Genomic DNA, 21,150 nt, shown 5'->3' with positions numbered 1-21,150 from the left:
TATTTAAATGTTTCGATCATGTCCCCCCTTTTCCTTCTGTCCTCCAGACTATACAGATTGAGTTCATTAAGTCTTTCCTGATAAGTTTTATGCTTAAGACCTTCCACCATTCTTGTAGCCCGTCTTTGGACCCGTTCAATTTTGTCAATATCTTTTTGTAGGTGAGGTCTCCAGAACTGAACACAGTATTCCAAATGTGGTCTCACCAGCGCTCTATATAAGGGGATCACAATCTCCCTCTTCCTGCTTGTTAAACCTCTAGCTATGCAGCCAAGCATCCTACTTGCTTTTCCTACGAGGGAGGAAAAAGAGAAGGGAAAGGAAAAAGAGGAGAAGGAGAAGGCAGAGGAGAAGAAGAGGAAGAGGAAGAAGAGGAAAAAGAAGGGGAGGGGAAAGGAGAGGGAGGCAGATAGAAGGAGGGAAGGAGGGAGGAGAAAGAGAGCATAATGACTTCTAGATTGGAACTGTACTGTGGAAGTAATGAAGGATATTGAGAATGAGTGCTCTCTCTCTCTCTCGTCTAACTTATAGCAATCTTATAGAATTGAAAAGTGAGAAGAAATTAATAGATCATTTTGAGCTTTCAAAAGAATCAAAGGGGGACATCCATGCAACAAACAGGTCATGAATGGATACAATTCGACCAGCACCCAGATTTTTATTTTCCAACAAGCTGCACCGATCAAATTCTTCCTCTTTACTGCAGCTAGGAAAATTGGAGATCTAGTAGTCTTCCCGAGCTAGGATATTGCAATTTTTCCCCCTCCCTTTCCCTTAGGCCAAGCGAGAAGCACCCCATCATAACAACTCCAGACCAAACGGTGATAGAAGAGAGAGCCACCTCGACTGCCGGAATGAGGAGCAAGATGGCACCATTTCATACGCAAGGCTCCAGTTCGCCCACACTGGGTTACAGGACCGTACTGTTTATTCCAGGTATGTTGAAGAAGTGATCAAGGTTGTAAGAGATCACAAGGGATACACTGCTGGCTTCAGCTTTTACAAGATTATTGATAGGTTCTGCCTGTTTCCTTAATTTGCCTACTGCTTCCTCTTCACCTTTCAGTGATGGGCTCCTACGGGTATAGTCAGCTATGCAGAATTGGTAGAAAATTTTTGATTCCCCCCCCCCCTCCTCTTTTCTCCTTCTGGGCTCTGGGAATGTTTTTCTTATTGCAGTAAATGTGTATAATTTTAGAAGAGCTGCACATGCATGTGTGTGTGTACATACACATACAGTTTATATAGTAGATAATGTATATTTTTGTGTGCCTGTGTGTAATATGTATGTACATATATTATTATTATTATTATTATTATTATTATTATTATTATTATTATTATTATTCAGTACAACACAGCAAACGAGATCACTATGCTGGATTTCGTATTTCATCACCAGTCGAGCGCTTCCCAAGCACCTAGGACTGCGTGATGTAGCGGCGAATTATGTTTGCCGATCCCAGTAAAGCAGCCTTTTGCAATTGACAGATGGAGATTTTGTCAATTCCAATGGTTTTCAAATGTCCGCTGAGATCCTTTGGCACTGTGCCCAGCGTGCCAAGTACCACTGGGACCACTTTCACGGGCTTATGCCAGAGTCGTTGCAGCTCAATATTATTATTATTATTATTATTATTATTATTATTATTATTATTATTATTATTACTACTATTACTATTACTATTATTACTATTATTATCATTATTATTATTTATTAGTTTTGTAGGCCGCCCCTCTCCGTAGACTCTCCGTACATATATACATAGAATTAAACAGGATATTTTGGATATTCAATAATAGGGAAATTGATAGGGAAATTGTAGCTCTTTGAGGCAAGGAGAGGCCAGGCACCCTAACTGTAACCCTTGACGAGAGTAACATCAAGTTGGCCACCTTTAAGCCAGTCACATCACCTTTAAGACACCCCTGGTCACATGATCATCAAACCACTCCCACCTGGTCACATGGCTGGCAAGCCACACCCACAAAGTAAGCCACAGTGTGGTAGTAAAAATTTTTGCAGCCCTTCACTGACCATGGTCCCACAGTCCATTTTTTGCCACTCCCTTTGGACCTCCGGCATCTTCTAGGAGACAGAGAAGATGGACAAACAGGGCTTCACCTTACTCATTTGGAGAGAAAATGTGAAGAGCCGGAAGGAGAAAAAAGAACAGCCACATGATCAGGAACTTATACGTCTTGATAATGTCCTCTCCACCCCACAACTGATGCCACCCTTGGTATTAATTCTGGTTCAATGCAGAGTGTAAGGTCCAGCCTCTTCCCTTTATTCAAGAAAGTAAAGACTCTTGAAACTTGGCCTTTCAAAAGGAACCTTTTATTGAAAAGGGGAGATAGCAGGACAGAATCAAAGTAGGCTCCGACGTCCCCCAGGCAAAACACATAGAATAAAAGAAATTAGAATCCCCTCCCAACAATCCAGTGTGGACTCAGCCAATCCATAGGTGTGAAGATGTTATTGTACTGGCCGCTCTGAGAAAGGGATAAGGGAATTTTCTTAGGGCCATTCTTTGACGGACTTCCCGTGATGTAACCCACATAATCCACGGTTCCCCAAAAGGTGAGATATTTCTAGTAAGAGAGAAACATTAGGACAGGGGACGGAAGGCACTCTGGTGCACGTATGCACGCCCCTTACTGACCTCGGGAATCAGGAGAAGTCAACAGTGGATAGTCTAAGGGTAAAGTTTTAGGGGTTGATACTACAGAGTCTGGTAGTGAGTTCTATGCATCAACTACCCGGTTACTAAAGTTGTATTTCCTACAGTCGAGTTTAGAGCAGTTCGCTTTAAGTTTGTATCTGTTGTGGGCTCATGTGTTGTTGTGGTTGAAGCTGAAGTGGTCGTTGGCAGGAAGCTTCAGCACCAGGGCAATGGTTATAAATCAGGTTAAAGGTTATAAAGGAATACAAAGCATGAAAAAGGGTACACATATAGAAAAGAATAAATAAATAGAACGATTCAAATATCCCCCTCCTCTTCCCTTGACAAATGGTAGATACACAGATCTGGCCTTGAATTCAAGATAAACTCCTTTAGATTAGGGATCTGCCATTCTTAGAAAGGGGGTGTTTGGATTCAGTGAAGGAAGTACAACTTATGTCCAAAATCCTTTATCAAATGCCCAATGCTGCTCTTCTAACCAGTTGAATGAGTATTGTGTGCTTCCTTTTTCTTAGTAGTGGAAGTCACTTCTGAGCATCTGCAGGCTGATGTGGTCAGCTGAGGTCGCTTTGCAAAAGCAGAGTGACTTACTTCCACAGGATGTTACACGTGGTCAGTCTGAAGATGATCAGTTGTGATTCACACAGGGCTCCGTTAGACCTCCATGAGGCTAACTAGATCTACAAAACAGCAAATTATTGCCTCCTCGGATGCTGAAATTCCATGCAGGAGAGATCTATCTTTGAAACCATAGCCATATTTTTCAGTGTGTTCACTTTAGTTCCAGTCTGTGAAGAAAGATAGCAAAGTTCTTGTGGATCCTAATTTTTTTTTTAAAGGAAATTTAAGTGGGGGTGTACAAAAATTTACAAAATAGAAGTCAGCTAGAGACACAAATTTATCTCCTATTATGACATCGTAAGAACTTTTCTTTTATATTTTTATATATAGTATACAGTGATACCTCGCCTTACAAACGCCTCGTCATACAAACTTTTTGAGATACAAACCTGGGGTTTAAGATTTTTTTGCCTCTTCTTACAAACTATTTTCACCTTACAAAACCACTGCCACCACTGGGATGCCCGACTCCGGACTTCCGTTGCCAGCGAAGCACCCGTTTTTGCGCTGCTGGGATCGCAGCATCGCAAAAACACTGAAGTCCTTGAAACCCTACCGCTGGACCCCTGTGTTTTCGGGATGCTGCAATTTAACTGAGGCTCCCCTTGTTGGGAAACCCCATCTCCGGACCTCTGTGTTTTAGTGATGCTGCAATTTCACTGAGGCTCCCCTCGCTGGGAAACCCCACCTCCGGACTTCTGTTGCCAGCAAAGCGCCCATTTTTGCGCTGCTGGGATTCCCCTGCTGGGATTCCCCTGCAGCATCGCAAAAACACAGAAGTCCAGAGGTGGGGTTTCCCATGGACGGGAGCCTCAGGGAAATCCCAGCAACGCAAAAACGGACGCTTCGGCTGGCAAAAGGAGTGAATTTTGGGCTTGCATGCATTAATCGCTTTTCCATTGATTCCTATGGGAAGCATTGTTTCATCTTACAAACTTTTCACCTTAAGAACCTCATCCCGGAACCAATTAAATTTGTAAGACAAGGTATCACTGTATCTATATATACAGTGTGTGTGTGTGTGTGTGTGTGTGTGTATTAAAAAAGTTATTTTGAAGAGAAGAAACAAATGAGACACAATTTGAGAGAAGAGAAGAAACAAATGATAGCCTTAGACACAAATTTGTCTCCAGTTATGACATCAAAGGAACTTTACTTTTCTTTTAATATATATACAGTGTATGTCTCTCTCTGTGTGTATGTGTTTGTGTGTGTGTATTTAAAAAGGTATTTTGAAGACAAGAAACAAACGAGGCACAGCTAGAGTCACAAATTTGTCTCCTGTTATGACATCAAAGGAACTTTACTTTCTTTTAATATATATACAGTGTGTGTATTAAAAAAGTTATTTTGAAGAGAAGAAACAAATGATAGCAAGCCCATCAAATAATCTCACCCATGTCTTCTTGATGTCTTCTTTGATTACAGCGTCATGCCACCAAAAGTGGGACTAGATTCCTCAGAGAACAGTGCGATCTACAGTGTAGTAAAGAAACCTGCATTGCACCCCAAGGTACATATCCTTTGAGCCAGATCCCTCTGGGTTATGAATGGGGCTGGGTGTGGGTGGCATTGTTGACCCTGTAACTCAGATAATGCTGGAGTTGCAGATCTCAGAATGCTCAGCCAGCACATATGGAAGGTATCTATTTGGAGAAGGCAGGAGGTCCTCTTTCATTCATGTTTTCATTCCAGAGATAGGAAGGTTTGAGTAGACCATGCAGATGAACAGAGATAAGTCTCCTACAAAGTGATCCATTCCTAATGCCATTTTTGGTTATATTTGTTTGTTTGTTTATTCATCTATTTATCTATCTATTTATCTATCTATTTATCTATCTATTTATCTATCTATTTATCTATCTATTTATCTATCTATCTATTTATCTATCTATCTATCTATTTATCTATCTATTTATTTATCTATTTATCTATCCATAGAAACATAGAAACATAGAAGATTGACGGCAGAAAAAGACCTCATGGTCCATCTAGTCTGCCCTTCTACTATTTTATCTCAGGCATGTTTAAATTCAGTTACTGTGGATTTACCAACCACGTGTGCTGGAAGTTTGTTCCAAGCATCTACTACTCTTTCAGTAAAATAATTTTTTTTCACCTTGCTTCTGATCTATCCCTCAACTAACCTCAGATTATGCCCCCTTGTTCTGGTGTTCACTTTCCTATTAAAAACACTTCTCTCCTGAACCTTATTTAATCCTTTAACATATTTAAATGTTTTGATCATGTCCCCCTTTCCCTTCTGTCCTCCAGACTATATAGATTGAGTTCATTAAGTCTTTCCTGATAAGTTTTATGCTTAAGACCTTCCACATACCTAATACTGCTTCCTCCTTCCATCCATCCATCCATCCATCCATCCATCTATCCATCCACCCACCCACCTAAACAGTCACTCACATTCATTCTGTTTAAACTCAAAGGTATATGAGTAGAATACCAATGCTCAAATGGCCCCAAGCCTGCTGGCAAAGACGAGTTTTTAAAGCCTTACGAAAGGCCAGGACAGTAGGGGTGGTATGAATCTCTGGAGGGAGTTGGTTCCAAAGCACCGGGGCTGCCACAGAGAAGCCTCTACCCCAGGTCCTGCCAGGCAACATTGCCTAGCTGACGGGATCTGGAGAAGGCCAACTCTGTGGGACCTGACTGGTCGCTGGGATTCATAAGGCAGGAGACGGTCCCGTAAATAACCTGGTCCTAAGCCATGTAGGGCTTTAAATTGCGTTCAGAGATCAATTGATAGCCAATACAGCTACCGATGCAATAATATTATTTTCTATCAATTTCCTATTTTAAAGACCAGGGCCAGAATGACCAGATGGGACCTTCATCCGATGTGTTTGGACTACAACTTCTATTATCACTAGGCAGCTTCTTAGGAGATGTGCTGTCTTGAGATGATGAAATTTGAAATCCAGCTTATGAGAAAGTCATGGTCTTTTGATCCAGCTTCTTCTTTTCAGATTTTTTTGTTGTTCTTATTATTGGTACAATTTATGAGAAACGATCGCCCTTGAAATAGCTATTCATTTCTTTTAAAAAGAGAACGATGTGTTCCCCTTTTTCTGGGCTGAGTTGCTCTACCCTCTGGTGTGGTCCCAGGGGTGTTTTCTCTTCATGTTCTTCCCTCTTGGGCTTGGCTGCTTTTATTTTCATAAAGTCCCTGTAGCTTTTTTTAGCAACGCGTAAAGCAGAAATTGAATCATGGACAAGGACGGGCAGTTTGGGCTGATTTCCCATGTTCCCAGCATGAAATCTTCTTAAGTCCATTTCTGCATGAGCATGTAGATTTATTTGTTTGTTTGTTTGTTTGTTTGTTTGTTTGTTCGTTCGTTCGTTCGTTCATTCATTCATTCACTCATTCATTCACTCATTCACTCATTCACTCATTCACTCATTCATTCACTCATTCACTTATTTACTTATTTACTTATTTACTTATTTACTTATTTACTTACTTACTTATTTACTTATTTACTTATTTATTTACTTATTTACTTATTTATTTATTCATTTATTTATTCATTCATTCATTCATTCATTCATTCATTCACTCACTCACTCACTCACTCACTCACTCACTCACTCACTCACTCACTCACTTACTTATTTAGTCCATTACACAATGAGGGTTTTAGTGGGTATATATCTATATACACATAGTAAAATACATGATGAAGGTTATAGAGGAGATTCTCATAGTAAAATATATCTAAGAAAGAATAGAAAAGAAGATATAGTAATAGAACATATCAATGAAAGAATAGAAGACGAGATATAGGAATAGAAGAAAGGAATAGGAGATATAGGAGAGCAATAGGACAGGGGACGGAAGGCACTCTAGTGCACTTGTACTCACCCCTTACTGATGTATTTGAAAAAAATTGAAGGTCGGCAAAGATCTTTATTTATAACGGACATGCACATTTTTTTCCAACACATTTTCTGTGTTGACATATTTATTATTTATTTATTTATTTATTTATTAGATTTGTATGCCGCCCCTCTCTGTAGACTCGGGGCGGCTCACAACAACAATAAAACAATTCATAACAGATCTAATAATTTAAAAAACATTTAAAAATCCCATACTTTAAGTTTGTATCTGTTGTGTGCTTGTGTGTTGTTGTGGTTGAAGCTGAAGTAGTCATTGACAGGAAGGACGTTGTAGCCTATGATTTTATGGGCTATGCTTAGATCGTGTTTAAGGCGACGTAGTTCTAAGCTTTCTAAACATAGGATTGTAAGTCTTGTTGCATAGGGTATTCTGGAGGAGTGGTCTTAATGTTCCTTCGAATCTAATATCCTCTACCTAAACAAATCCCTTCTGTTGTTTTAGAATGACACCAAGGTGGACTATGAGAACGTGACGAAGAAAGACGAAGAAGAAGAGGAGGAACTGCACTATTCTTCCTTGGTGAACCTAGCGTCACACCCCCGTCCCATCAACCTTGACTTAGAAACAGATTCCGAATCCGAAGATAGCATCCAGTATGCAACTCTGAAGCACTGACCTACTCAACTTTGCAGAGATAAAGACTCCCCTGCTAGGGAGCCGAGAGGGATTAGAGTTGGGTGTGTTCTAAAAAGCTTTCTTTTTACAGCCAAGAATATCAGAGTTCTGCAGGCAAAAGAAGAAATGTCAAATAGGATGAAGGGCTAATAAAGCCGTATTTATATTGGATGTCCAAGTCAACAACAAGAGAAGATATATGGGTGGTATAATGGTCAACTTTCAACATAGGACCGAGAAAAGCTTGCTCTTCTCTGCCCGATATTCAATCCACCACTTAGAAACTATTATAGAGGAGCTCAAACTTCTTCATATGCATGCTTTTTTTTTTTCAAGAGGCAATTGGACTTTCTTGGTTCTTCTTTGAAGATGTTTCGCTTCCTATCCCAGAAGCTTCTTCAGCTCCAAAAGCATTTTGGGGACAACTATGACTTGGATGACTGAGCATCTCCATAGACTTGTTCATATAGTTGGGTTTTTTCAGTTCTCAAAATCCTTTTCAATCCTTGCTGGGTACGGTGGTTTTTTAAAAGGAAAAGAAGGGTCCATATACCCATGTTTTAATGCTATAATACAGGTAAACCAAGCCAATTTGGAAATCTGCTTCCTCTTAGAAACATAGAAACATAATGACCACAGCCGCACCCAACCACAGGTGGCCTCATTTTCTTTGATAATAATCTCTCAGTTGTTGCTGCCTATGCATCGCTCTCCACATGCGTGGCTGTATCATGAACTCTTGTTCTGAATCCAAGGAGGAGCTAGATAATTGATCTCCTTCTGAGCTGTCTGCCACACTCTCCTCCTCCCTGTCACTCATGTCTTCTTGGTCAGAGGAGCCTTCATCAGCAGATTCCACCGGGGGCAAAACAGGCCTGCGGCACGTGGATGTCTCCCCCACATCCACAGTCCTTGGGGCAGGAGCTGGGCCAGAGCTAACCACAACACAAAACCTATGCAGAAAATCAGAAAGAAAGCTACCTATGCTGACTTGTTCCACTAGTACTTGACTTATGGCCATAGCTGAGCCCGTAGTTAAGCACAGCAGTTGTTAAGTGAGCTTTGTTCCATTTTATGACATTTTTTTGGCCACAGCTTTTAAGCAAATTGCTGCAGCTGTTAAGTGAATCATATTGTCACTAATTGAGTTTGCCTTCCCCTGTTGATTTTTCTTGTCCGAACCCAGCTGGCAAGATTACAAAGGGTGTATCACGTGATCCCAAGACATTGCATTCATCATAAATACATGACAAGTTGCCAAGTGCCCAAATGTTGATCACATGAGCAGGGGGATACTGCAATGGTCTTGTGAAAACTGGCCGTAAGTTCCTTTTTTTTCATTGTAACTTTCAAACAGTCACTAAATGAATGGTTATAAGTCGAGGACTATCTGTGGCTCATTCTGTACCACTGAGAATGTATATTTTTGTAAATTCAATAAAAATTATTTTATAAAGAAACATAGAAGACTGACGGCAGAAAAAGACCTCATGGTCCATCTAGTCTGCCCTTATACTATTTCCTGTATTTTATCTTACAATGGATCTATGTTTATCCCAGGCATGTTTAAATTCAGTTACTGTGGATTTACCAACCACGTCTGCTGGAAGTTTGTTCCAAGGATCTACTACTCTTTCAGTAAAATAATATTTTCTCATGTTGCCTTTGATCTTTCCCCCAACTCTTCAGCCAATTTATTAAGTACCAGAGAAAGTTAGTACTGCATTTTTCGGAGTATAAGAGCTGAAAATTTGGGTGTGTCTTATACTCCTAATGTAGTTTTTTTCGGAGCTTTCTTCCCCAGCCCTAAGGAGGTGCTAACAAATTTTCCAGCTTCCTATTTCCTCTGAAGCAGTTTTTCCTGCCCTAAGACTTTGCAGGCTTGTTTTCATTCCTACTCTCTCTGAAAATTCTTTTTCAGCCCTAACCAGGGTATAAAATAACATGATGAAACTGAACAGCTAAGGACGCTAGCTAGATCAATACTTGGCAGGTAGATTTTCCCTATTTTCCTCCCCCAAGACTAAGGTGTGTCTTATACAGTGGTACCTCTACTTACAAACTTAATTCGTTCCATGACCAGGTTCTTAAGTAGAAAGGTTTGTAAGAAGAAGCAATTTTTCCCATAGGAATCAATGTAAAAGTAAATAATGCATGTGATTGGGGAAACAACAGGGAGAGTGGAGGCCTTGTTTCCTCCTAGGAGATTCCTAGAGAGGCCCCACGGAGGCTTCTCCCTGCCTTTCCCAGCACTGTTTCCTCTCAGGAGATTCCTAGAGATTAGATTAGAGTAGATTTATTGGATTTATATGCCGCCCCTCTCCGCAGACTCGGGGCGGCTCACAACAATGGTAAAAAACAGTACATAGTAACAAATCTAATATTTAGCAATCTAAATTACAGGTTTAGGTTAAAAAGTCCAAAAAAAAAAGAAACCCCAATATATAAAAAACAAGCACACAATAGAATCATACACAAAAACTACATGGGCAAGGAGGAGATGTTTCAATCCCCCCATGCCTGATGGCAGAGGTGGGTTTTAAGGAGTTTACGAGGGTGGGGGCAATCCTAATCTCTGGGGGGAGCTGGTTCCAGAGGGTCGGAGCCACCACAGAGAAGGCTCTTCCCCTGGGTCCCGCCAGACGACATTGTTTAGTCGACGGGACCCGGAGGAGGCCAACTCTGTGGGATCTAACCGGTCGCTGGGATTCATGCGGCAGAAGGCCCCACGGAGGCTTCTCCCTGCCTTTTCCAGTTACAGTTTCGGAGGCTCGGGTTTGTAAGTGGAAAATGGTTCTTGAGAAGAGGCAAAATAATCTTGAACACCTGGTTCTTATCTAGAAAAGTTCATACGTAGAGGCGTTTGTAGGTAGAGGTACCACTGTACTCTGAAAAATATGGTAATTTGAAGAATGAAGGTAGAGTTGGTACCTGTCTCCTTGTCAAATGCTAAGCGTGTACATGGAATTGCTTTTGTGAGCAATTCTTAATTCCCTGGGTAAAGCACATTTGGAATACTGTGTTCAGTTCTGGAGACCTTACCTACAAAAAGATATTGACAAAATTGAACGGGTCCAAAGACGGGCTACAAGAATGGTGGAAGGTCTAAAGCATAAAACGTATCAGGAAAGACTTAATGAACTCAATCTGTATAGTCTGGAGGACAGAAGGAAAAGGGGGGACATGATCGAAACATTTAAATATGTTAAAGGGTTAAATAAGGTTCAGGAGGGAAGTGTTTTTAATAGGAAAGTGAACACAAGAACAAGGGGACACAATCTGAAATTAGTTGGGGGAAAGATCAAAAGCAACATGAGAAAATATTATTTTACTGAAAGAGTAGTAGATCCTTGGAACAAACTTCCAGCAGACGTGGTAGATAAATCCACAGTAACTGAATTTAAACATGCCTGGGATAAACATACAGTGGAACCCCGACATAAGAGCTGCTCTACTTAAGAGCAACTCGAGATAAGAGCTGGGAGGGGAGAGATATTTTTGTTCTACTTACAAGCCCAAATTCGAGATACAAGCGCCAAGGAGCTGTCTCCTGAAGCCAAACGCTAACTTCCGCGTTCGGCTTCAGGAGACAGCTGTGAAGCGGCGCGCGTGTTTTAAAAGGTTGCAGCCGGCCTGGGGTGCTCGGGGGGGTGCTTGCAGCTTTCTTTCTTGCTCTTTTTCTTTCTCTCTTTTACCTTCCCTTCCTCTATTTCTTCTTTTCTTTCTCCTTCCCACCTTCTTCCCTCCCTCCCTCCCTTCACTCATTCCTCTCTTACTCTCCCGTTTCATAAGTTTCCTTGCTTCCTTCCTCTGTTCCTGTCCCTTCCCCCTTTCTTTCTTTCTTTCTTGCTTTCTTTCTTGCTCTTTTTCTTTCTCTCTTTTACCTTCCCTTCCTCTATTTCTTCTTTTCTTTCTCCTTCCCACCTTCTTCCCTCCCTCCCTCCCTTCACTCATTCCTCTCTTACTCTCCCCTTTCATAAGTTTCCTTGCTTCCTTCCTCTGTTCCTGTCCCTTCCCCCTTTCTTTCTTTCTTGCTTTCTTTCTTGCTCTTTTTCTTTCTCTCTTTTACCTTCCCTTCCTCTATTTCTTCTTTTCTTTCTCCTTCCCACCTTCTTCCCTCCCTCACTCCCTTCACTCATTCCTCTCTTGCTCTCCCCTTTCATAAGTTTCCTTGCTTCCTTCCTCTGTTCCTGTCCCTTCCCTCTTTCCTTCCTTCCTTCCCACCCTCCGTCCATTCATTCACCCATTCCTCTCTTGATCGCTTAAAGCCGGTCCCTGGTGCAAAAAGGGTTGGGGACCTCTGTCCTACAGGATTGGGTGGCAGAGAAGTTGAACATATGTAAATTTAAAAGTTTAAGAAAGTTTACAAGTTAAGTGAAAGAAACTTCATTATTCATTTATATGTACATGTACATTTCTTCATTAAAAACATGTCTTTCTGCATAATTTAGACTAACTTTGTGAGTTTTTTGAGGGCTGGAACCAATTAAAATTATTTACATTAATTCCTATGGGGAAAAGTCGTTCGAGATAAGAGCTGCTCGACTTAAGAGCCCAGGTCCGGAACGAATTAAACTCGTATCTCGAGGTACCACTGTATATCCATCCTAAGATAAAATACAGGAAATAGTATAAGGGCAGACTAGATGGACCATGAGGTCTTTTTCTGCCGTCAGTCTTCTATGTTTCTATGTTTCTATCTTTCATCAACAAGTTTTAGTGGCACTTAAAGATACCAGCCATCAGCAAATCAACAAAGATCATTGGAGGGAAGGAGTTGGGGTGTGGAGAGCGGACCATGCCTGCCACTTAGAGGGAAGGCAAACAACAGCTGTAGGCAGGGGAGGTCAAACAGTAAGTCGGTCAATATTCTCCTTTCATTGGCTAGATAACTGTCAGGGAACTCATTATGGGCCCCATTTTCCCTCTAACCAATCCTGACCTTTGGGACATTTTATCAGATAACATCATCCTGTTTGCTTTTGCGCCACGCAATTCTGCAACAGGTTGATCTGCGGTGGAAGTCTGGTTGATTGACGAGGCTGTTTTTGTTGACAGAATAGAGTCCACACAGTTAAATGTAGTGTAGCAAAATGCTCAGCTATCTGGGGAAGACAAACCTAAGAGCTGAATGCTTCCAGAAGATGCTGATTCCGATATTATTATTATTATTATTATTATTATTATTATTAAACTTCTCAAAACCCACCTTTGTTGTCAGGCATGGGGGAATTGAGATATTTCCCCCGGGCCTATATAATTTATGTATGGTATGTTTGTAGGTATGTCTGCTTAAAAATGGGGTTTTCTTAACTACTTTAAATTTTAAATTGTAAATTATTAGATTTGTTATGAATTGTTTTATTATGTTGTGAGCCGCCCCGAATTTACGGAAAGGGGCGGCATACAAATCTAATTAATTAATTAATAATAATAATAATAATAATAATAATAATAATAATAATGATTATTATTATTATTATTATTATTATTATTATTATTATTAATTGGTTTTGTATGCCGCCCCTCTCCGTAGACTCAGGGTGGCTAACAACAGTAATACAAAACAGCATGTAAATCCAATACTAAAAGAGCTAAAAAAACCTTATTTGTAAAACCAAACATACATACAAACAAACAAACATACCATACATAAATTGTAAGGGCCTAGGGGGAAAGAATATCTCAGTTCCCCCATGTCTGATGGCAGAGGTGGGTTTTAAGGAGCTTACAAAAGGCGAGGAGGGTGGGGGCAATTCTAATCTCCAGGGGGAGTTGGTTCCAGAGGGCTGGGGCCGCCACAGAGAAGGCTCTTCCCCTGGGTCCCGCCAAACGACATTGTTTTGTTGACGGGACGCGGGGAAGGCCCACTCTGTGGGACCTAACCGGTCACTGGGATTCGTGCGGCAGAAGGCAGTCTCGTAGATACCCTGGTCCGGTGCCATGAAGGGCTTCAGATACCTTCAGAAACTCCAGAGCTTCATGTTCTGTACCAAAATAACAATGGCACTTAGACTTACCATATTTTGGAGTATAAGACGCACCTGAGTATAAGACACACCTTAGTTTTTGGGGAAGAAAATAGGGAAAAGAATCTGCTTACGAGGTATCCATCGGGCTAGCATCCTTAGTCTGGTTACCTTCAACGCATTGTTTTATCCCCTGGTTAAGGGCTTAAAAAAACCTTTGCTCTGAGAGAGTAACAATGAAAGAGCTTGCAAGCCAGTAAGAGCTGGGAACACCATTAGCACCTGGAAAGAAACCACTCAGAGCAAGTACAGCAATGGAAAAAACCCTGCAAAGACTTAGGGCTTGGAAAACATTCTTCTTTGCACAGAGTTAACAACGAAAGAGCTTGCAAGCCAGTAAGAGCTGGGAATATTTTTAGCACCTGGTTAGGGCTGGAAAGAAACATTCGGAGCAAGTAAAGCAATGAAAAAAAAACCCTACAAAGACAGGGTTTGGAAAACATTCTTGGTAGAGAGTAACAACGAAAGAGCTTGCAAGCCGATAAGAGATGGGAACATCGTTAGCACCTGGTTAGGGTTGGAAAGAAACTTACTCGGAGCAAGTTAGAGCAATGAAAAAAATCCTGCAAAGACTTAGGGCTTGGAAAACATTCTTCACAGAGAGAAACAATGAAAGAGCCTGCAATGTTTATTTTTACGTGAAAGGACCGCCCTTTGCTTGCAGCGCCACTGCGGCGTCCTTTTTCGTAAAAATAACAATGATTATTTTTACGTGAAGACCTCCCTTTGAAGGAGCTGAGGAATCCCTCCCACGAAGAGATTCCAGGGGCGGAGCTTTGACATCACCGGCAGGTTGCTAAGGACGCCAAGGTGATCGCTTCCTGGATTCCATGGAATCCAGGAAGTGATCACCTTGGCATACTTAGCAACCTGCCGGTGACATCCAAGCTCCAAATGCCGAACACAACCCCGAACTTTGCCTGAAGTTTGAAAACATTTCGGGTTCGTGTTCGGCATACCGAACAACGCAAAATTCGGTACGGACCCGAATTGTGCGGGTTCAGTTCGCCCATCACTAGTCCTAAGTCAAGGACTATCTGTATCTATCTGGCTCACCACACCATCTTCTCAATTAGGAGATAAATCTTTGAGATAAATACTATCTCCCCTCAAAAACAAAAAAACAAAACAAACCCAGGTCATTTCACTTTTGAAAAGAACAGTTTCTCTCTTTCATATTGCCGATTTCCCAATTAAAAGGGAAGTGCCGATCACCAACCGGCCAGAGTTATATTTACGGATTCAAGCGTGGGTTACGTTTAAAGAGAAGATTTTGTCCTTCCTGGTAGATTCGGTTTAATAGAATAAACTTTCCACCAGTCACTGGAGCATGTTTCCTTTCTGAAGAACTCAATCTATTTTTACACTTAGGCAGAAATAATATAATATGACATGTTACTTAAATTCTCTCTCTCTGTGTGTATATGCCGATCAGTGAAGGGTCGCACTTACCATTCCCTACCGGATTGGTCCCAGAGGCCGGCGTGGGCACACTCACGGGCAACGGCGGTCACATGCACCCCTCACCCTTCTGCACATGTGTGGAAGCAAAGAAAACAGTGAAAATTGCCAAAATCTTGCATATTTGCACGCGCATGATATTGGCGATTTTTGCAAAGTAAAGAAAGGCCCAAAATCGCCGATTTTCACCAATTTTTGCCCTTTGTTTGCTGCCGCGCATGTGCAAAAGCAAATTCTTGAACAGATGTGTGGGGGTGCATGAAAGGGACACACAAATGCACACGTAATGCCATGTCTGCTAGCGGATCGGTGATCCCAGGCGTACCAGGGGCAGACTGGTGTCTACGTGTAATAGTTTAAAAAGGCATTGGTCAGTTTCTCATAGTAATCTACAGAGGTTGAACATGTAATGCAGATACACACATATTGGTGGGATTTAGGGGAAGAGCCTTCCCTGTGGGGGCCCCGGCCCTCTGGAATCAGCTCCCCCAGGAGATTCGCACTGCCCCCACCCTCCTTCCTTACCGAAAGAGTTTAAAAACGCATCCTTGTCGCCAGGCCTGGGGTCATTGGATCTTTCCCCTTGACCAACAAGTGTATCTAGTATGATTTATTGAGTGAATGTTAGTGAATGTTTTAAGTTAGATTTTTAAAAGTTTTTTAAGTACATTCATTGGATCAATTGTATTATTGTGTCTTTTATATATGCTGTGAGCCTCCCTGAGTCCTTGGAGAGGGGCGGCATACAAATCCAATTAAACTAAAATTAAACTAAAGTAAACATACCATGTTTCTCTGAAAATAAGACCCAACCAAAAAATAAGCCCTAGCATCATTTTTCAGGATGTTCTTAATATAAGCCCTACCCCAGAAATAAGCCCCAGTTAAGATCGTCAACCAGGTTAAGACTTAACCAGAAAATATGAGCTAATGTAGCTTTTGGAGCAAAAAAAAAAAAGTAATATAAGACCTGGTCTTATTTTGGGGAAAACATGGCATACACAAAGGATCTGAATCTATTGTACATCATTAATATCTATAACTAATATTAGTAACTGTTTTTGTGTCTGTCTCTCTCAAAGATTCCTGGCCACAGAGAAACATGTTACACTTTTTAAAAAACTACCCTGTTTTAATTCAACATTAAAAAGATTGTTAATGCAATGTGCTGATAAGAACACAACATAAAACCAACAGGAATTGTTTACAGTGTAAGCTTTACCCGCAGGGTGTTGGTGATTAAACAAAAAGTACAAATATTGGCCACAATGATGTCTGATGGTATAACTCCCCCTCTTTTTTTTTACACTTAGCACAATGTACATAAAGAGGTGTGTGGTTTGGATTTCATAATTATGGTTGCCATTCTTGCCTTTTTTGACCCACTCCCTTTCAATTCCCTCAATTGTTCAGGATCCATTTAAAAGGAAGAATTAGTTCTTGGGTAACGGCCCTAATTGTGTCGTTGTAATCCATCATGGTTATAAAAAGGGAAAGTCAGTAAATGAACATTGTACAGTGGTACCTCTACCTAAGAATGCCTCTACTTACGAATTTTTCTAGATAAGAACCGGGTGTTCAAGATTTTTTTGCCTCTTCTCAAGAACCATTTTCCACTTACAAACCCGAGCCTCTGAAACTAATTGGAAAAGGCAGGGAGAAGCCCCCGTGGAGCCTCTCTAGGAATCTCCTGGGAGGAAACAGGGCTGGAATAGGCAGGGAGAAGCCTCCTTGGGGCCTCTCTAGAATCTCCGGGGAGGAAACAGGGCCTCTACCCTCCCTGTGGTTTCCCCAATCGCATATATTATTTGCTTTTACATTGATTCCTATGGGAAAAATGGCTTCTTCTTACAAACTTTTCTACTTAAGAACCTGTTCATGAAATAAATTAAGTTCATAGGTAGAGGTACCACTGTAGTTGTAAGGGTCAACACTAGTAAACCAATTGTTCCCTCTGGCACAATTTTGCCGAAAAATCAAATATATATATATTTTCCCTGGTGCAGAGCTGAAGGGATTGGATACTGTAGCCTAGAGGATAATTCTCTGCCTTACAAGGCAAAGGTTGCAGGTTCAAGTCCCAGTGGGTATGGCTAGCTGATGAGGCCAAAATAAGGCTGAAATAGATCTATCCTAGTCTTCCCCTTTTAAAGTTACATTTTAACTACTTCCTGTAACTATCTGTGCTTTCACCCAAAATATTGTGCCCATGTATGTGCTATGATCTTAATTCAGGGGGAATCATAAAAAACTATGCAAAAATAAAACCCCATTAATGTTTAAGCTTTGGGATATTAGAGAATTCCAGTATCAGATGGCCTGCATTGGCTGCTGATCAGTTTCCGGTCACAATTCAAAGTGTTGGTAATGACCTTTAAAGCCCTACATGGCATTGGACCAGAATACCTCCGGAACCGCCTTCTACAGCACAAATCCCAGCGGCCGATAAGGTCCCACAGAGTTGGCCTTCTCCGGGTCCCGTTGACCAAACAATGTTGTTTGGCAGGCCCCAGGGGAAGAGCCTTATCTGTGGCGGCCCCGGCCCTCTGAAATCAACTTCCCCCAGAGATTAGAACGGCCCCCACCCTCCTTGTCCTTCGCAAATTACTCAAGACCCACCTTTATCGCCAGGCATGGGGGAACTGAGACATCCTCCCCCAGGCTTTTATATTTTATGTTTGGTATGTATGTGCTGGATGATTTTAAATTGCTGGGGTTATAGATATGTTTTATTTTTAATATTAAATTTGTTTCACTGTTATATTGTTTCTATTATTGTTGTGAGCCGCCCTGAGTCTTCGGAGAGGGGCGGCATACAAATCTAATAAATTATTATTATTATTATTATTATTATTATTATTATTATTATTATTATTATTCCTCATTTGGAATTGATTAATTCTTTTTTCGGGGGGGGGGGGGTTATTATGTTTTTTAAAAAATGTTCTTATTACTAATTATTTGACTTGTTTATTGTATGTACTATTTATCGTTGTAAGCGCCCTGAGTCCCACTGGGATTGGGCAGCATAGAAGTCAAATAAATTAAATTTCCAGAGTTGTAGGAGTGGAGCAACAACCCAGCTTCTAAGAGATTCGGGCTTCTTTCTTCATCACTTGTTCCGTCTTCCGGTTCCCCGGATTACCCAGGCATACAGACAAGGCCAGTGGTCTATGAGAAAACTTTGCATGACTTTCTGAGGTTTATGGCTTTAATTGTTCTGGCTCACAGTTGCTTTCGCTGAGCAATGTTTCACGGTCCATTTCACCAAAGAGCTGCCTTGTTCCATGCTCCTTCCATATGCTCTTGCTCACTCACTCGCTCACTCACACAACTATTTAACAGCTAAACAGCTGAGACCTCCTCGGCACTCCTTATGCTGTCTGAAAATAGACGGGAGAAATAATCAGACACGCCAAGCTTTGCTCCTTCCCATTTATGGATGCTGGCTAGGATGGCGATCTGGGAGGTCATTTCTTTGGTGGTCTACGGGGCAACCATCCTCTTGGGCTTGCCCTCCAACATCCTGGCCCTTTACATCTTCTATTGCCGTGCCAGGGTTCGCTTGACCCCCAACCTCATCTACATGATCAACCTTTGCCTCTCTGACTTGGTCTTCATCCTTTTCCTACCTCTTAAGATGCTGGAGAAAGGAAAGACGGACTGGACAATGCCTGGATTCTTGTGTCCTCTTTACAACCTGGTTCATTTTGGCACAATTTACACCAGCGCCTGCTTCCTGACGGCGGTGAGCGCGGGGCGGTTTTTGGGGGCCGTTTACCCCCTCCATTATCAAGCTTACAAGAAGCCTTGCTACTCCTGCCTGGTTTCCGTGGGCATCTGGTGCTTGGTGGGATTCCACGGCATCCTCCTCTTTGCTCTGGAGACCTCCAGGGACACCAACTCCAGCCTTTTCGCCGGGAACAGCTCTTCCTGCTACCGCAACTTCAGCCAAGACCAGCTGGCTCTGTTGGTCCCTGTGCGGCTGGAACTCTCCGTCGTCCTGTTCTTTCTCCCTTTGCTAATCACGGCTTTTTGTTACGCCGGGTGTATCCGTGTCTTGGTTGGGTCGCACCTCCACCTGCGGAAGAAACGCCGTGCCGTGCGGGTGGCCGTGGCCACTTTGTCGGTTTTCGTCCTCTGCTTCGGCCCTTATAACATATCCCACGTCGTAGGCTTCGTCCAACGGAAGGACGTTTGGTGGCGCACTGTAGCTCTGCTTCCGACCGCCTGCAACGCTTTCCTGGACCCCCTCATCTTCTACTTCCTCTCCTCTGTCATGGACGATGGGATTGTTCAGGTTTGGCGCTCGCTGAGAAACAAGTATAGCTCCATCCGGATGAAGATTGTCTTGGCTCATGGAAAAGCAAAGGCCCAACAGGGAGACAGTGGCGTTGCCTGAATTCTTCGTTTTGCATGGATGACCTCTGTCCTGTGGTCTCTAACCTATGGGATTAGACCGTCCTGCTTTAACCATTGAGGAAAGGAGTTGGTCTTCTCAACATTCCCAAGGAAAAACAAATGTAAGGTGTATTGTAGGCATAGTATGCAACTGTACAGGTAAAGGGCTACCAAAAGTTTACTACCACACTGTGGGTGTAGCTTATGCAGGATGCCCTGTATTTTCTTTCAACATCTTTCAGTGCAAATTAATGGCTCTGGGGTGGAGCTCCATTTTCACTACCCCACTGCGTCCCCCCCCCTGTCCAGGCAGTAGCCCACCCCTGCTGCTGTCTGGCCAAGCTATAAGCTAAAAAATGTACACAGGGGAAGGACCAGCTAAAGAAATGTTGTCTTATGTCTGTTTCTTTTTTAAAAAATTCTCAGTGCCTTTACCTGGCCCTGAAAAGACAGTAGTTGAACTCAATATCTCTAAGTAAGCCCAGTGAAGGGCTACCAAAATTTTTACTACCACACTGTGGGCGTGGCTCATGCATTTTTTTTTTCAACATCTTTCAGTGCAAATTGGGTGGGCCTGCCCCACTCAAGTGGAAACCGGTCTTGCAAAGATGAATAGCAGAAACAGTGGAGAAGTGAGAACAGTCGACAGCAACCTCCTGTTCGCATTTTTGGAATTAGAGTGGAAAGATGAATTTGGACAACAGACTTGGTGTAAACAGCCAGGAGAGTTATGCATTCTGGGATCTTTTATTTTTCGCTGGGAAATAGTCTGCAGAAACCGACTTCACCACTGGGGTGTGGGCATGCATTTCTCAAGAGCTAAGTAGCTCACAACTTTGAAGGTGATCAAATGCATTTTATCTGTGCCAGCGGGGCACAAATAATGGTTTATTTAAAATATACTGGGGGGGGTGGGGAGGGAGAAACCTGACAGAGGATCCTTGACTTTTATATTTTAATAATATGTCTTATGTAAATGAAGATTTTTTTCCTTTTTGAGTAGGGAAATTATATCTTGTATACATGGGAAATAATATTGCAGGTTCTTCCTTACAGCCAATGGCCGTTAACAGCAAAAAGAACAGAGGGATGAATAAAATCTTTCTTTTTCGCTCTTCCTTAGATGTCTTCTTCCTAATATTTGGTGCTGGAGGAAGCCTTCCGTTTCTGTATACAGTGATCCCTCGAGTTTCGCGATCTCGATCTTCGCGAAACGCTATATCACGATTTTTCCACCCGATGACGTCACTCTCTTCCTTCCTTTCTCATCTTTCTTTCTCTCTCTCTTTCTCTATCTTGCTTCTTCCTCTCTCACACTCTCTTCCTCTCTCTCTCATCTCTTTCTTTCCTTCTCTCTCTTTCTCTATCTCTCCCCCTCTTGCTGGCGAGCGGCGGGCGGCGGGCGGGCGAGCGGGGG

General features: G+C 42.0%; 2 protein-coding genes across 2 annotated transcripts in view; both read left to right on the top strand.

Moving 5' to 3' along the window:
- The window catches only part of LOC139173877 (B-cell receptor CD22-like), a 33,504-nt gene extending 25,297 nt beyond the window's left edge, over positions 1-8,207 (top strand). Inside the window, exons 11-13 of the mRNA XM_070763751.1 lie at positions 779-936; positions 4,737-4,821; positions 7,669-8,207. Of these exons, the coding sequence (XP_070619852.1) occupies positions 779-936; positions 4,737-4,821; positions 7,669-7,842 (417 nt within the window). The 3' untranslated portion in view covers positions 7,843-8,207. The remainder of the gene's footprint in view (positions 1-778; positions 937-4,736; positions 4,822-7,668) is intronic.
- A 10,579-nt stretch (positions 8,208-18,786) lies between these two features.
- On the top strand, positions 18,787-19,734 carry LOC139174341 (G-protein coupled receptor 42-like). The gene has a single exon (XM_070764639.1). The coding sequence runs from the start codon at positions 18,787-18,789 to the stop codon at positions 19,732-19,734; it is 948 nt and encodes a 315-aa protein (XP_070620740.1).
- Positions 19,735-21,150: the final 1,416 nt, after the last annotated feature.

Source organism: Erythrolamprus reginae, chromosome 11 (genome assembly GCF_031021105.1).
Source record: "Erythrolamprus reginae isolate rEryReg1 chromosome 11, rEryReg1.hap1, whole genome shotgun sequence".
Classification (NCBI taxonomy): Eukaryota; Metazoa; Chordata; class Lepidosauria; order Squamata; family Dipsadidae; genus Erythrolamprus; species Erythrolamprus reginae.
This window is presented reverse-complemented; position numbering and strand designations above follow the sequence as displayed.